Below are 14,857 nucleotides of genomic sequence, written 5' to 3'. Positions count from 1 at the left end.
TAAAAGTGGACACTGCACTCTTTGACTGGATTAAATTGAAGTTCTCACCCTACAGTTTCATGTTTAGGTTTTGGCTGTGAGATGTTGACAATGAATTACGCAATGGATTGCAAACAAACTTAGAATTTCTCCTTTTATAAAAGCCATTAATCCAGCATGGTGACCTGCCATATATGGTGCTCCATCTGTTGTGCAAGAAACCATGTTCATAATCGGAATACTTTTATCCTCAATACACATTTTGAGCTCATCATAGATTGAATCTCCGTTGATACTTTTTTTTTTACAAAAGAGAATCTCTTCATAAACTTTTCCATTTTTGATAAACCATACATATGCCATTAGCAATGCCTCATTGTCTTGCACAGTTGATTCATCCCGTTGTATCCCAAATTCTGTTTTTTTTTTGGTAGCTCTGTGCATAGTTGATGCTCAATGTCTTCACTCATTTCATCTATGTGTGGAGCTACAGAGTTATTACTCAGGAACTTATTTTAAAATGCTGGTGTCCATTTTGAGAACAGTGGTGAGCACTTCTGATTCAGCAGGCATTATTAATCTTTCACCAACTGTATGAGATTTTCCACATTTTGCAATGATCTTGAAAATGTTATAAGAAGCAATGAGACCACTATCAAGGTATTTTTCTTAGCTTTCTTGGCAAATGACTCGGGTGTACAATGCTTTTCAAATGCATCTTGCATCTTTTGGAACTGAGTAATACCATAAGTAGCCTTTTCAAGAAGTCTTTTATGGAAGTGTTCCTGCAATCTTGATGGTTTCATGGCTTCACTAGACAGTATAGCATTACAAATAAGACACATGGGGCATTGCTGATCTGACAGGAATGGAATAAAATCATACTCCAGGTATGTAACATCGAATTGACACACTTTCTGTAGTTTCTGTTTCTCAGCTGGATTAGAGTTCAAGGCTTCACTGTCTTTGGACTCATGGAGATCGCACCAGACATATTTATCCATCATTAATGGGGCTAAATTAAAATTTTAAAAATTAACACAAACTGGGAATGCCTATTGGATTTTGACGACGGCAGTGAGTTGACATGGATGGAGCGATGGTAGCAGCATGCAAATGAACAGTGAGGTGAAGATGAAGACATAACAATGAAAATTAAGCAACACACATAAGTTGCTGGTGAACGCAGCAGGCCAGGCAGCATCTCTAGGAAGAGGTGCAGTCGACGTTTCAGGCCGAGACCCTTCGTCAGGACTTCGTGAGTCTCGGCCTGAAACGTCGACTGCACCTCTTCCTAGAGATGCTGCCTGGCCTGCTGCGTTCACCAGCAACTTTTATGTGTGTTGCTTGAATTTCCAGCATCTGCAGAATTCCTGTTGTTTGCGACAATGAAAATTATGTTGACAAGGATTCAGATCGGAATCTGAATGTTAATCGGGATAGAGCTGGTGTTCGGCAAGCTATGTTTATACTGTTCCAATTAGCGTGATTGACCAATCCCGTAAGGTCCCATAATCTACAAAGATAGTTCTTGACTGCACATATGAAGCAGAGGTCGCATTGAACACCTCCGAGGAATCCTCAGGGCCAACAGATTCACTGATTGGATCTATTTCACCATTGGGTTCCGGCCAGCACTGTATTGTTGTATCCATAGCTCTGCAGAGAAAGTTGAGAGGGTGTACTTGACATGCCAACTGTTAAATTGCATGAACTCATTCTGTGCTGCGAGTCAAGGGGGACTGTTGAGCACCCTGGTTGCTAATTTATGCATGCCCAGTAATGTCTGTTTGCTTGGTAAGGTCGGATGAGATTGCCAAGTTTCAGACCCGTTGTGACGATGAGTGCTCACCACCTGCAGAGCGATGGTTCTTCCTGTGTTCCAGTGCCTCGTCCTTTTTTATTGGAAGTACAAGCTCAACTATTTTATTATATATTACAATGTAGTGCTGCTGCTAAACAGCAAATTCACAACACATGCCAGTGATAGTAAACCTGATTCTGATCCTATTGGAGAATTTGGGCTGGTTGATGGTACTTGGAGAGGAGGAGCAGAATCAGAACCAAAAGTTGATGTGCCTCGTGTCTGGTAGTTAAGCATCCCACATAGGACATTAGCATGTCTGGCACCAAGTGGAATAAGGCAGTTTGAGGGAAAGGACTAGAATGAAATCTCATTGCAGCTAGCTCATGAGATTTCTCAGTGTTCTAATGTTCCCAAAAATCTAAGTGAATTTTAAGAGCTTGAGAACCTGTGCAGTTTCCTGTTTCTCAGGCATTCTCAAGTGGATCATTTGTCAGGCACACTTCTCAGTTAGAAATATAGATGCTGGCATTTCCCAAGCTGCTAGCTAATGTCAACACAAGCATGGTTATTAGTTCTGTATGACAAACACCAAATATAAAATGTATGGATCCGTTTTTTTGACTGCCTGTTATGCCACTGGCATTTAGAGCAGCAATGAAGGTTCTCAGTCTCTGTTTGTGCAGTAGTGTTCAGGGCTTCCTTCAAGTCAGTAGCTTCCTTTCAATTTTCACTACTGTCATCCATGCAGGTCCCGGATGCAGAGTTGGGAACGCTTTCACACACGGATGTAGAAGGATTCTTCATTTTTAAAAAAAAGTGTAACAGTTTTGTTTGACCAGTCAGGGTTGTTAGCCCTGAGCTGAAACCCTGAACCTGGAGGACCAGTGGGTCACTCTTAGTCTGTCCTCTACCCTTTGACCTGTTTGGCAAGGGTGACCCTACCCAGGAGCCAAAGCATAAAGCCCTGACTTCAGCTAACACAGCTCTCTGGGTCATTGAGACACGCAAGCCTCCAAATCATGACAATGTTGTGGTCCTCTTGGAGGAAAATTTTGCTCATAAATAGCAGTTTACTTATTTTTAAAAAAGGGTATTTGGGTTGTCAGTTTCTTCAGGTTTGACATTGGTGACTACTTGTTTACATCTCCATGACAAGTTATTCCTAGAGTTCACCAGTTTATTTTTTTATATATATTAAACAGCCATTTACAAAGTGAAGAGTTCCATTGGAAGAGTTACAGAGTCATACCTCTTGTGCTGTGTTTTGTTGATCTACTTTATACTTAAATACTAATATTAAACTTGGTCACTACTAAATTAATCAGTGTTAAACTTTACACATTTTTCAGAAGAATAAATGAGCTGCATTAACCACTGAATGTTAAGGAAATTGGGGCAGGAATTCAGTTTTTGTTACTTAAATGGGATTTGTGTCCAGAACGCTGATGCATCAAGGGTTTTGAACCTTTGAAAATTGTTAATACTGGCTTTTTAGACAATACTTTGACGTGTATCATCTTCTGTTCACAGACGGGCCGAATTGATAAGGCATATCCAACAGTATGTGGGCACACAGGACCAGTGCTGGACATTGAGTGGTGTCCACACAATGACCATCTTATTGCCAGTGGATCAGAGGATTGCACAATTATGGTAAGTTTTTTAAAAAAAAATGATCACTGTAGACAAATATGCAATGACTTGATTCTGAATTCAATTCCCCTGCAGATATTGGGTTACACTTAATGCTTCTAAAAGACGATAATCACATTTTAAAGCAAGATAAGACTTCCTACTATATTTTTCTGATCCAAACATAATTGAACAAAGGTTTTGGCGAAAGTTTTTTATTCTCCAAATGTATAACTTACTGATGAGCTCAGCAGTAAAGTGCTTCACCTATGACTAACGGGAAAACACAAAGATTAAAGGAAGAAGCTTGTATTACTAACCAAAATAGTAGTATGTGAGGATTTTAGCAATGGGCAAAAAGTCAAGAAAAAATAGTATAGAGTGGAAGGTACCAAATAAGTATCAAAATGTCTTGTAGAAATATGCCTCAGCAACCAAGCATCCACAGCCACTATAGTAATGATTTCCAAAAATTCATAACTTTCTCAGTAAAGATTTAATTTCTATCTCGCCTTTTTGTTCCGTGTCCTTATCTAAATTCTTCAAGCAAGGCCAGTTGTTCCTCTGTTTTCAGAAAATCACCTTTTTATGGATTTTATTTTTGTTTTTCACTTTTAAGTGTTATGAATAATAACATAAAGGATGGTAGTGTAGTGGTTAGCACAATGTTTTACAGTACCAGCAACTCTGGTTCATTTCCTGCCGCTACCTGTGAGGAGTTTGTATGTTTTCCCCGTGACCACGTGGGTTTCCTCTGAGTACTCCAGTTTCCTCCCACAGTCCAAAGGCGTACCGTCTGGTGGGTTAATTGGTTATTGTAAATTGTCCAGTGATTTGGGCTAGGATTAAATTGGGGTTGCTGCACAGCAGGGCTCGAAGGGCCAGAATGGCCTATTCCATGCTGTAGCTCAATAAAACAAAAAAAAAGCCTTTAACGATAATCATCTGATTCTACTCAAAAAAGTGAGTTGTGAATATGCACTCCCTCCGTGACAAGAATGAGCCAGAATGTACAATGTGTGCAAACTGCAGTGCCATTGAGACTTTCTCTAACGGTAGTAAAATTTTGTACATTATATGCTATTTGTTTTCCTAATTGCCTGCTGCATCTGCACATTAATGTGGAGATTTGACCACATGATAGCCAGTTTCCTTTGAAAATCAGCAATTCCCAGTTCCTTGCTTAACCATTTGAAACCAAAGACTCTTTTGATTTAATTTAGCAGTAGATGTAGTGTATATGGATTTCAGTAAGGCATTTGATAAGGTTTCCCATGCAAGGCTCATTCAGAAAGTAATGAAGCATGGGATCCAAGGAGACCTTGCTTTGTGGATCCAGAATTGGCCTGCCCACAGAAGGCAAGGGGTGGTTGTAGCTGGTTTGTATTCTGCATAGAGGATGGTGACCAGTTGTGTGCCTCAGGAATCTGTTCTAGGACCCCTCCTCTTCGTGATTTTTATAAATGACCATGATGAGGAAGTAGAAGGGTAGGTTTTGCTGATGACACAAAAGTTGTGGAGGGTTGCCAGAGGTTACAACAGGACATTGATAGGATGCAGAACTGGGCTGAGGAGTGTCAGGTGGATTTCAACCCAGATAAGTATGAAGTGGTTTATTTTGGTAGGTCAAATTTGAAGACAGAATATAATTTTGATGGTAAGACTCTTGGCAGTGTGGAGGATCAGCGAGATCTTGGGGTCCGTATCCATAGGACAGTCAAAGCTGCTGTGCAAGTTGACGGTGTTGCTAAGAAGGCATATGGTGTTTTGGCGTTCATCAACTGTAGGATTGAGTTCAAGAGCCGTGAGGTAGTGTTAAAGCTTTGTAAGACCTTAGTTAGTTAGACCCCACTTGGAGTTTTAGTCACCTTACTGCAGGAACGATGTGGATACTATAGAGACAGTGCAGAGGAGATTTACAAGGATGTTGCCTGGATTGGAGAGCGTGCCTTATAAGAACAGTTTGAATGAACTTTGCCTTTTCTCCTTGGAGCAACAAAGGATGAGAGGTGACCTGATGGAGGTGTATAAGATGATGAGAGGCATTGATTGTGTGAATAGCCAGAGGCATTTTCCCAGGGCTAAAATGGCTAACACGAGGGGGCATAGTTTTAAGGTACTTGGAAGTGGTACAGAAAGGACGTCAGGATGTTTTTCACACAGAGAGTGGTGGGTGCATGGAATGCACTGCCGGTGACGTTGATAGAGGCGGATACAATAGGGTCTTTTAAAAGACTCTTAGATAAGTACATGGAGCTTAGAAAAATAGAGGGCTGTGTGGTGGGGAAATTCTAGGCAGTTTCTAGAGAAGGTTACATGGTCGGCACAACATTGTGAGTCGAAGGGCCGGTAATGTGCTGTAGATTTCTGTGTTCTATATTAGGTGCATTTTCTTCCCAAATAGTTTTGAATTACTGATACTTATTGAATTTCTGTAAATGTTTGGCTCAAACTATATTTTCAAAATTGAAGAGAAGGTGGGATGTTGGTGGGAAGAAAGTATCTGTGCCATTAAGGATAATTATTGTATATTTGATATTAAATGCTGTGTAGGCAAACTGTGAAGCTTGCTGCTTATCTTATCCAGAGCAACGCACACAAAATGCTGGAGGAACTCAGCAGGTCAGGCAACATCTATGGAAATGAATAAACAGTCGACGTTTTGGGCCAAGACCCTTCTTCAGGACTGGGAAGGAAGGCAGAAGATGCCAGAGTAAAAAGGGTGCGAGTGGGGGGGGGGAGGGGATGAGCAGGTCTGGGTGAGCACGTGCTCGAAGAGTCGGAGAGTACCAGAGATCACAGAAGTTGAGCAGTGAGAGAGGGTTTCACTGAACTTCCGTCGAAGGGAAGATTTAAACTTCTTCAGGGTAGGCATCCCTTGAAGAGACTTTTCAGTGGAGCAGCAGATCGTAAACACAAGGAAGTCTGCAGATGCTAGAGATCCAAAGCACCACACAAAATGTTGGAGGAACTCGACAGGTTAGGCAGCACCCATGGAAATGGATAGTCAAAGTCTTGGGCTGAGACCCTTATCCTGTTGGTTTTCATGTAAAGATGCTATCTCTATCCAGAATCTGTTGAACAGTATTTCACAATGCAAGTTTATGCTGCAAGTGATAACCGAGTGTTGGGGGGATTTGCCATTTGTCCCCAGTGTTTGCAGCTTGGAGATGGAGTTTGAAAAGGTTGGTAGCTGAGACAGTTAGACTTGTGCAGTAATAATTTACATTCTTTTTAAGGTAGAAGTGTTTGCATTTCACTATCTCCCTCAAGCATGGGACAATATCCTAAGGTACTTCGCAGAGCTGTATTTAAACAGAACTGTCATACATTGAAGGAAGTAGTATTGGGGAAAGTGACTGAATTCTTACATCAAATATTCCTACATATGGCCATTGAGAAATTGTATATTTCACTCCTGAAATGCCACTAGTATCAAATACTTCAGGAAAAGACCAGAACTTCTCAGCAGGTTACCCAGCACCCAGATGAGGAGGAAATTTTTTTGCCACAGAGTGGTGAATCTGTGTAATCTAATGCCACAGGTAGCTGTGGAGGCCACGTTATTGAGTATATTTAAGGCAGAGGTTGTTAGATTTTTGATGAGTCAGGGCATGAAGGTTTATGAGGAGAAGGCAGGAGATTGGGACCGAGAGAGAAATGGCAGAACAGACTCAATGGGCCAAATAGCCTAATTTTTGCTCCTATACAGGATCCTGTGGTCTTGTGGCAACCTGTAGAGCAAGAAACAGTCAACATTTCCCTCTCCACAGATACTACTTAATCGGCTGAAGAGCTAAAGCATTCTGCTTTTATTTCCGTTTCATGTCCTGCCGAAGGGTCTTGGCCTGAAATGTCGACTGTGCTCTTTTCCATGGATGCTGCCTGGCCTGCTGAGTTCCTCCAGCATTTTGTGTGTGTTGTTTGGATTTCCAGCATCTGCAGATTTTCTCTTGTCTGCTCTTATTTGAGGTTTCTAGCATTTATATTCTTGCTATGAAGGATGGTCTCTTTAAAGCTCCTGAGACCAACTTTGTGAAGAAGTTGTATGCTGCCCAGCCTTTGTTACCCTTGACCAGCTTTGTAGTTTTCCTCTTCTATTTTACATTGTTCCATTCATTTTCCCATTTCTCAGGAAGGCATCTTTTTTAAAATGCAGACTCTTGCTTTCATGGGTTTTAATCAAAAATGAACTGTTCGCAAAACTTGTTGCAAAGGGGTAATTGTGGCCTTTAAATAGTCCCCTGCTAGAGTGCTCTAAATTTGAAAGATGACATATGCATGATTAAAGAAAAGTAGGAAGTGCTGGAAACATGGGAAATCTGGCTGTTTCTTTTGCTCTTTCCACAGATGCTGCCTGATCTGAGTTTTCTAGTATTTTCTGTTTTTATTTGTTTATCAGCATCGTTAATTTTTTAATTTTCATGTATACAAACTTTCTGGGTCCATTTTGTGTCAGTAAAGGGCAATTTATAGATTTTATTCTTGTACCCATTAACTTGACAATATCTCTTGCTGCTGATGGTGAGATCCTGTGGTCTGATGTAATCTCTATCCACCAATGAAATTACATACCCTTTCAGATTCATAAATTACGGAGTTTTATGCCATAAGCTTATAAAATTCAACCAGGTTAATGCAAGTGGGTAAAAACAAAAAACACAAAGCCAGTATTGCCTCTTTTTCATGGTTAAGATCTTTAAATCAATGCGTAAGTGTTTTGATATGAAAAATCTGGACTTCATCCGTAATTGCTTCATCATGAAACGGAAAATCCGTTGTGCTTTTAGACAACATTCTCTTGAGAGGATTTGCTAAACATTTTTCTGTTCCAATAACAAGTACATTAGTGACCTCAGGCACTCAAACAGAGTCATTAGGATTACAGTTGAAGATTAAATGTAAGAGATTTAAACATGCCCATCCTTTTAAATTTTTGCTTATTGGACAGTTACAAATATTTTTACAATCCATTTTCAAATTTGAATCTCCAAGTCTAGCAGAAATGTGATTAGCTGATGAATTCTATTTGTGTCTTTTGCTTCAAAGCAATGGCTGAGACATTTAAATTCAGAGATGGTTTTAAAAGAGTACGTGCATTACTGGATAATAAAACCAGAAACCACCAGTACAGAACGGGCATCAAGAAATTAAATGGAGAATTCAGAAGGAATTTAATAAATCCAAGCTTCTGCCGATGCTGGGAATCCTTTATTTATTTATTTATTGAGATACACCGTGGAGTAGGTCTTCTGACCCTTCGAGAAGAGTAAGGTGGACTGCCTTAATGACGATCACCCGGTAGCACTTACATCGACATTGATGAAATGCTTTGAGAGGTTGGTCACGACTAGACTGAACTCCTGCCTCAGCAAGGACCTGGATCCATTGCAATTTGCCTATCGCGACAATAGGTCAATGGCAGACGCAATCTCAATGGCTCTCCATGCGACTTTAGACCACCTGGACAACACAAACACCTACGTCATGTTGCTGTTCATCGACTAAAACTCAGCATTTAATACCATCATTCCCACAATCCTGATTGAGAAGTTGCAGAACCTGGGCCTCTGTACCTCCCTCTGCAATTGGATCCTCGTCTTCCTAACTAGAAGACCACAATCTGTGCGGATTGGTGATAACATATCTTCCTCGCTGGCGATAAACACTGGCACACCTCAGGGATGTGTGCTTAGCCCACTGCTCTACTCTCTATATACACATGACCCTGTGGCTAGGCAAAGCTCAAATACCATCTATAAATTTGCTGATGATACAGCCATTGTTGGTAGAATCTCAGGTGGTGATGAGAGGGCGTACAGGAGTGAGATATGCCAACTAGTGGAGTGGTGTCGCAGCAACAACCTGGCACTCAACGTCAGTAAGACGAGAGAGCTGATTGTGGACTTCACGAAGGGAAAGACGAAGGGACACATACCAATCCTCATAGAGGGATCAGAAGTGGAGAGAGTGAGCAGTTTCAAGTTCCTGGGTGTCAGGATCTCTGAGGATCTAACATGGCCCCAACACATCGATGTAGTTATAAAGAAGGCAAGACAGCGGCTATACTTTATTAGGAGTTTAAAGAGATTTGGCATGTCAACAAATACACTCAAAAACTTCTATAGTTGTACCATGGAGAGCATTCTGACAGGCTGCATCACTGTCTGGTATGGGGGTGGGGTGCTACTGCACAGGACCGAAAGAAGCTGCAGGAGGCTGTAAATCAAGTCAGCTCCATCTTGGCTACTACCCTACAAAGTACCCAGTATATCTTTAGGGAGCGGTGTCTCAGAAAGGCAGTGTCCTTTATTAAGGTCCTCCAGCACAGAGGGCATGCCCTTTCTCACTGTTAGCATCAGGTAGGAGGTACAGAAGCCTGAAGGCACACACTCAGCGATTCAGGAACAGCTTCTTCCCCTCTGCCATCCGATTCCTAAATGGACATTGAATTTTTGGACACTACCTCACTTTTTTTTAAATATACAGTATTTCTGTTTTTGCACGTTTTTTAATCTATTCAATTGATTTACTTGTTTATTATTATTATTTATTTATTTTGCTTTGCTAGATTATGTATTGCATTGAACTGCTGCTGCTAAGTTAACAAATTTCACGTCATGTAGACATAGACATACTTTATTGATCCCGAGGGAAATTGAGTTTCATTACAGCTGCACCAACCAAGAATAGAGCATAAATATAGCAATACCAAAACCACAAACAATCAAACAGCAATATGCAAACTATGCCAGATGGAAACAAGACCAGGACCAGCCTATTGGCTCAGGGTGTCTGACCTCCACGGGAGGAGCTGCAAAGTTCGATGGCCACAGGCAGGAACAACCTCCCATGACGCCCAGTGTTGTATCTCGGTGGAATATGGCCGGAGTCCAACAGCAAAAAGTTCAATTTCCGGGCTACAAACACCTTTCTCGATTGTAATATGACCAGGATTGCACCATCTGTTGTTAACCAGAACAGCAAGCCCCCAACTCCTTTACGCTTACTGCTCTCAGTGCACATCCGATCAGCCCGAACGGTCTGGAAGCCCTCCATGGAAAAGTTTTGGTCGGGTATGTCCACGTGCAACCACGGTTCAGTAAAACACATAACACTGCACTCCCGAAATGTTCTCTGACTCCTGGCTAGCGCCGTCAACTCGTCCGTTTTATTACCCACCGAACTCCTCTTCTCCATAAGTCTCTGTTGTCTCGACCTGGTCCTCTTTCCTCACTTTTTTGATCCCCCTCTGCATCCTCTGTGTGTTTTCCTCCAGATTTCAGCAGGGGTGTCCACTGCTATGTTTGCTAAACCGGCCGGCATAAGCTCAAGCAGCTGGTCCCTGGAATAAACAATGCGACTATACTGCTGCCCCGCTAATGAGACGTGTCCAAATGTAACTATTTCCAGCGCTAAAAACCCAAATAAAACTCTCTCCACCAGCATGGTAGAGAGTGTTCAGCTTCAATGTGTTACCGTGGGAAAAAAAATACAACAAATAACGTAAGTTTAAAGTAAGAAAACTAGTCGGAACGGCTGTAACAGGCTGCATGCACGACCGGCGCATGTGCACGTGCCGGTGCGGTGATAATAAACCTGATTCTGATTCTGAGCCACGCTGCCCAGCAACCTCAAGTTTAATCCTAGCCTAATCACAGGACAATTTACAATGACTAATTAACCTACCAACCTGTACATCTTTGGAATGTGTGAGGAAACCGGAGCACTTGGAAGAAACCCACGTGGTCACGGGGAGGACGTACAAACTCCTGACAGACAGCGGTGGAATCTTGAACAATACACAAAGTGCTGAAAGGACTCAGCAGGTCGCACAGAATCTATGGAGAGAAATAAACAGTCAACATTTCAGCTGAGACCCTTCAATAGAACTCAGTCTATAGAAGGTTTTTAAGTTTGTTGGGAATGTGGAACTCCCTGTCACAAAAATTGGTTCAGATAAATAGATTTCATGCATTTAAGGGTAGGTTGGATAACCCTTTGAGCAAGAAGAGCATTAACGCAGCTCGGTTAAGATGGGAGGATGCTCAGCTCGAGCATGAATGTCAGTATGAATGAGTTGGGTCAGCTAACTGGGCTGCTTTCGTTTTGGATGTGTGAAACAATTTTATGTAACTGAATATTAGAGTAAAAGGTTAAATGTTTGGAGGAAAAGAGTAGGCAAATATATTAGGAATAATTCTTGTGTGGAGAGTAAATGGTTGTTTCTGTATAGTGCTCTCTTGTATGTCATTGTTTTTTGCAAGTATGTCTTTTCAATATTTTCAAATAGTCCCATCACCTTAACATTAACTGTTGCGAAATAGTATAAGGTGTTTTAATTTTATGCAAAAAATTTTAATCCAGATATCATTCCACTTCACTGACATCTGTCTGAATTGGAAGTGTTATGCTTCACTGAGTGCATCTGTTGTCTGTTGCAACTGTATTCTGTTGTTAATTAGACTCCTCTTTTCTCGGGCTTAAATATTCCTTTCATATTCCATTGTTTTGTTTTTCAGTATTTGTGCTAATGTTGCAGTCATCTGTCCTTAGTGACATTCGTGCTGTGGTCACATACAAGTTAGTTGATTTGTGTTTTCAATGACCCAGTCATACACTGATTTGGTTCATCGTTATACTGTTCAAAGGTATCAATGTTACCCTATTTTTTTTATGTATTATCCCTATTTTTTTTCTTGCCTCCAGTCTTCACAAGCAGCATATTATAATCCTGCCATACTCCAGCAAAAACATTAACTGTATGGTCTTATCTGCTTAATGCTTTGTCCGTTAAACAGCCCTTTCCCATAAAATTTGAGTCCATCTGTACCTCCGTTATTCAATACCTATCACTGACCAATTTATTATAATATCTCTATATGGAACTCTCTATAAGATGTTGTTAATGCTCCTCTGAAGTGCCTTGGAATGTTTCACAACATTAACGCTGCTCATCGAACATAAGTTGTACTGAAGTTCATCTGAAGGGACCAAGCTGACGTTTCTAATGTGCAGTCGGACACTCTATGCTGAGGTTGTGCACAGCTGTAGTTATGAGCAGTCTTGGTATCTCACTTATTTACAGATGTCATCTCCAAAATCAGCTCGAATATTGATTTCTCCTTCCAGTTTAAAAAAAAATCCCTCCCCCTCTCCTCTTCTATTCCCCTCTCTGGCCTCTTACCTCTTGTCACCTGCCTATCACTTCCTGTAGATCCCTTTCTCCTATGGTCCACTCTCCTCTTCCGTCATCTCCAGTTCTTTAATTTTCCCACACACCTGGTTTCACCTATCCTCTCCTAGCTAGCCTGCTTCTCCTCACCCACCCCCCACCTTTCAATTCTGGCACTTCGCCCGTCTTCCCTTTCCAGTCCTGAAGAAGGGTCTCGGCCCAAACATCAGTCCGTAGATGCTGCCTGACCTGCTGCGTTCCTCCAGCATTCTGTGTGTGTTGTTGAAAATGTGCTGCTGGTCACTCAGCAGTGACTATTGGATCTGAAGACTGCCATTCATAGGAAGGCTTAATTAAAGCAAGATGGATGGGCTTCATGTCACCCACAGAAACCAGAACCATAGCTGTCTCAAGGAACTGCACCGAAGACCTGAACAGAATGGAACAAAATAATTAAATGAAATTTACAAAATCATCTGACATTGAACCTGAGCCTGATGAGTGGAAAGAGCATTGTGAATTATGGTTTATACTGAGCGAATCATTGAAACATAGAACTATCCAAAGCAACACACAGAAAATGCTGGAGGAACTCAGCAGGTCAGGCAGCATCTGTGGAAATGAATAAACAGTCGACATTTCAGGCCGAGACCCTTCATCAGAACTCAGAAGGAAGGCGAAAGATGCCAGAAGTAAAAAGGTGGGGGTGGGGGGAGGGAGGAGGATAGCTGGAAGGTGACAGGTGAAGCCAGGTGCACAGGAAAGATAAAGGGCTGGAGAAGGAGTCTAATAGGAAAGGAGAGGGGACCATAAGAGGAAGGGAAGGAGGAGGGAACTGGGGGGAGGTGATACGGAGGTGAGAAGAGGGAAGAGGCCAGAGTGGTGAATAGAAGAAGAGGGGAGGGAGAAGGAAACATTTTTTTTACTGCAAGGGCAAATTGAAATCTATACCATCAGGTTGAAGGGTACAACACAGAAATGGGATCCTTCAATGCAATTTATTTACACATGATGTGATCCCTATCTATGCTAATTGCATTTGTCTTCATTCTAATGAAGTTCCTTGGGGGAACTGTCTGGTCATGCTCTTTAGTAGAAGGAGTAAAGGTGTAGACTATTTTCTAAATGGGGTGCAGATTCAGAAAGTGGGGGTGTAAAGGGACTTTGGAGTTATCATGCAAGATTCCCTAAAGGTTAACCTGCAGGTTGAGTCGGTGGTGAGGAAGGTAACCACATTGTTAGCATCCATTTTGAGAGGACTAGCATATATGGCTGGAATGCAAGGATGAGGATGCTGAGGCTTTATAAGGCATTGGTCAGACCACGCTTGGAATATGTGAGCAGATTTGGGCCCCTTGTCTAAGAAATGATGTATTGGCATTGGAGAGGGTCCAGAGGAGTTTTACAAGAATGATCCTCAGAATGAAAGGGTTAACATAGGAGTGTTTGATGGCTCTGCGCCTGTACTTGGAGTTTGGAAGGCTGGGAGTGGGTGTCTCATTGAAATTTCATTTAATATTGAAAGGCCCAGATAGAATGGACAGGGAGAGGACAGTGGGGGAGTCTAGGACCAGAGGGCACAGCATCAGAATTGAAGGATATTCCTTTAGAACGAAGATGAGGAATTGCTTTAGACAGAGGTTGGTGCATCGGTGTAATTCCTTGCCTCGGAAGGTGGTGCAGGCCAGTTGATATTTGAAGTGGAGGTTGAAAGATTCTTGATTAGTAAGATTATGAAAGGTTACGGGGGGGTGGGGGGAGGCAGAGAATGGGGCTGAGAGGGAGAATGGATCAGCCATGATGGGATGGTGGAACAGTTTCAATCAGCCAAATGATCTAATACTTCTCAGTCTTATAGTCTCAAATTTTCTATTGGAGTACCAGTCCAAATGTCTTTTTATCTGTTTACAATTATATCTGCCTGCACCATCACCTCTGGCAGCTTGTTCCCAGTATTCACTACCCCTCTGTGTGGGAAAATTTTCCCTTTCACCTTAAACCCATGTCTTACAGATGCAGTCTCCACTGCCCTATCTGTGTAACCTCTATAAAGTCACCCTTCCAGCCTCCTCTTGTTGCAGTGAGAACAAACCCAGCCTACCCAATCTCTCCTTATAATAACGTCCCTCCATTCTAGACCAGAGGTCCCCAACCGTTTTTGCACCACGGACTGGTTTAATATTGACAATATTCTTGCGGACCGGCCGACGAGGGGGGGAGGGGGTGGTGTTCAAGTAGGGTTAAACTCACCTCAACATGTCTTT

General features: G+C 41.9%; 1 protein-coding gene across 3 annotated transcripts in view; it reads left to right on the top strand.

The window, feature by feature from the left end:
* The window catches only part of LOC134338490 (coronin-1C-like), a 181,357-nt gene that overhangs the window by 122,812 nt on the left and 43,688 nt on the right, over nt 1–14,857 (top strand). For all 3 annotated transcript variants that reach the window (XM_063034336.1, XM_063034339.1, XM_063034337.1), the window contains one exon: nt 3,317–3,439. In XM_063034336.1, the coding sequence (XP_062890406.1) occupies nt 3,317–3,439 (123 nt within the window). The remainder of the gene's footprint in view (nt 1–3,316; nt 3,440–14,857) is intronic.

This window comes from Mobula hypostoma, chromosome 27 (genome assembly GCF_963921235.1).
Source record: "Mobula hypostoma chromosome 27, sMobHyp1.1, whole genome shotgun sequence".
In the NCBI taxonomy this organism is placed as follows: Eukaryota; Metazoa; Chordata; class Chondrichthyes; order Myliobatiformes; family Myliobatidae; genus Mobula; species Mobula hypostoma.
This window is presented reverse-complemented; position numbering and strand designations above follow the sequence as displayed.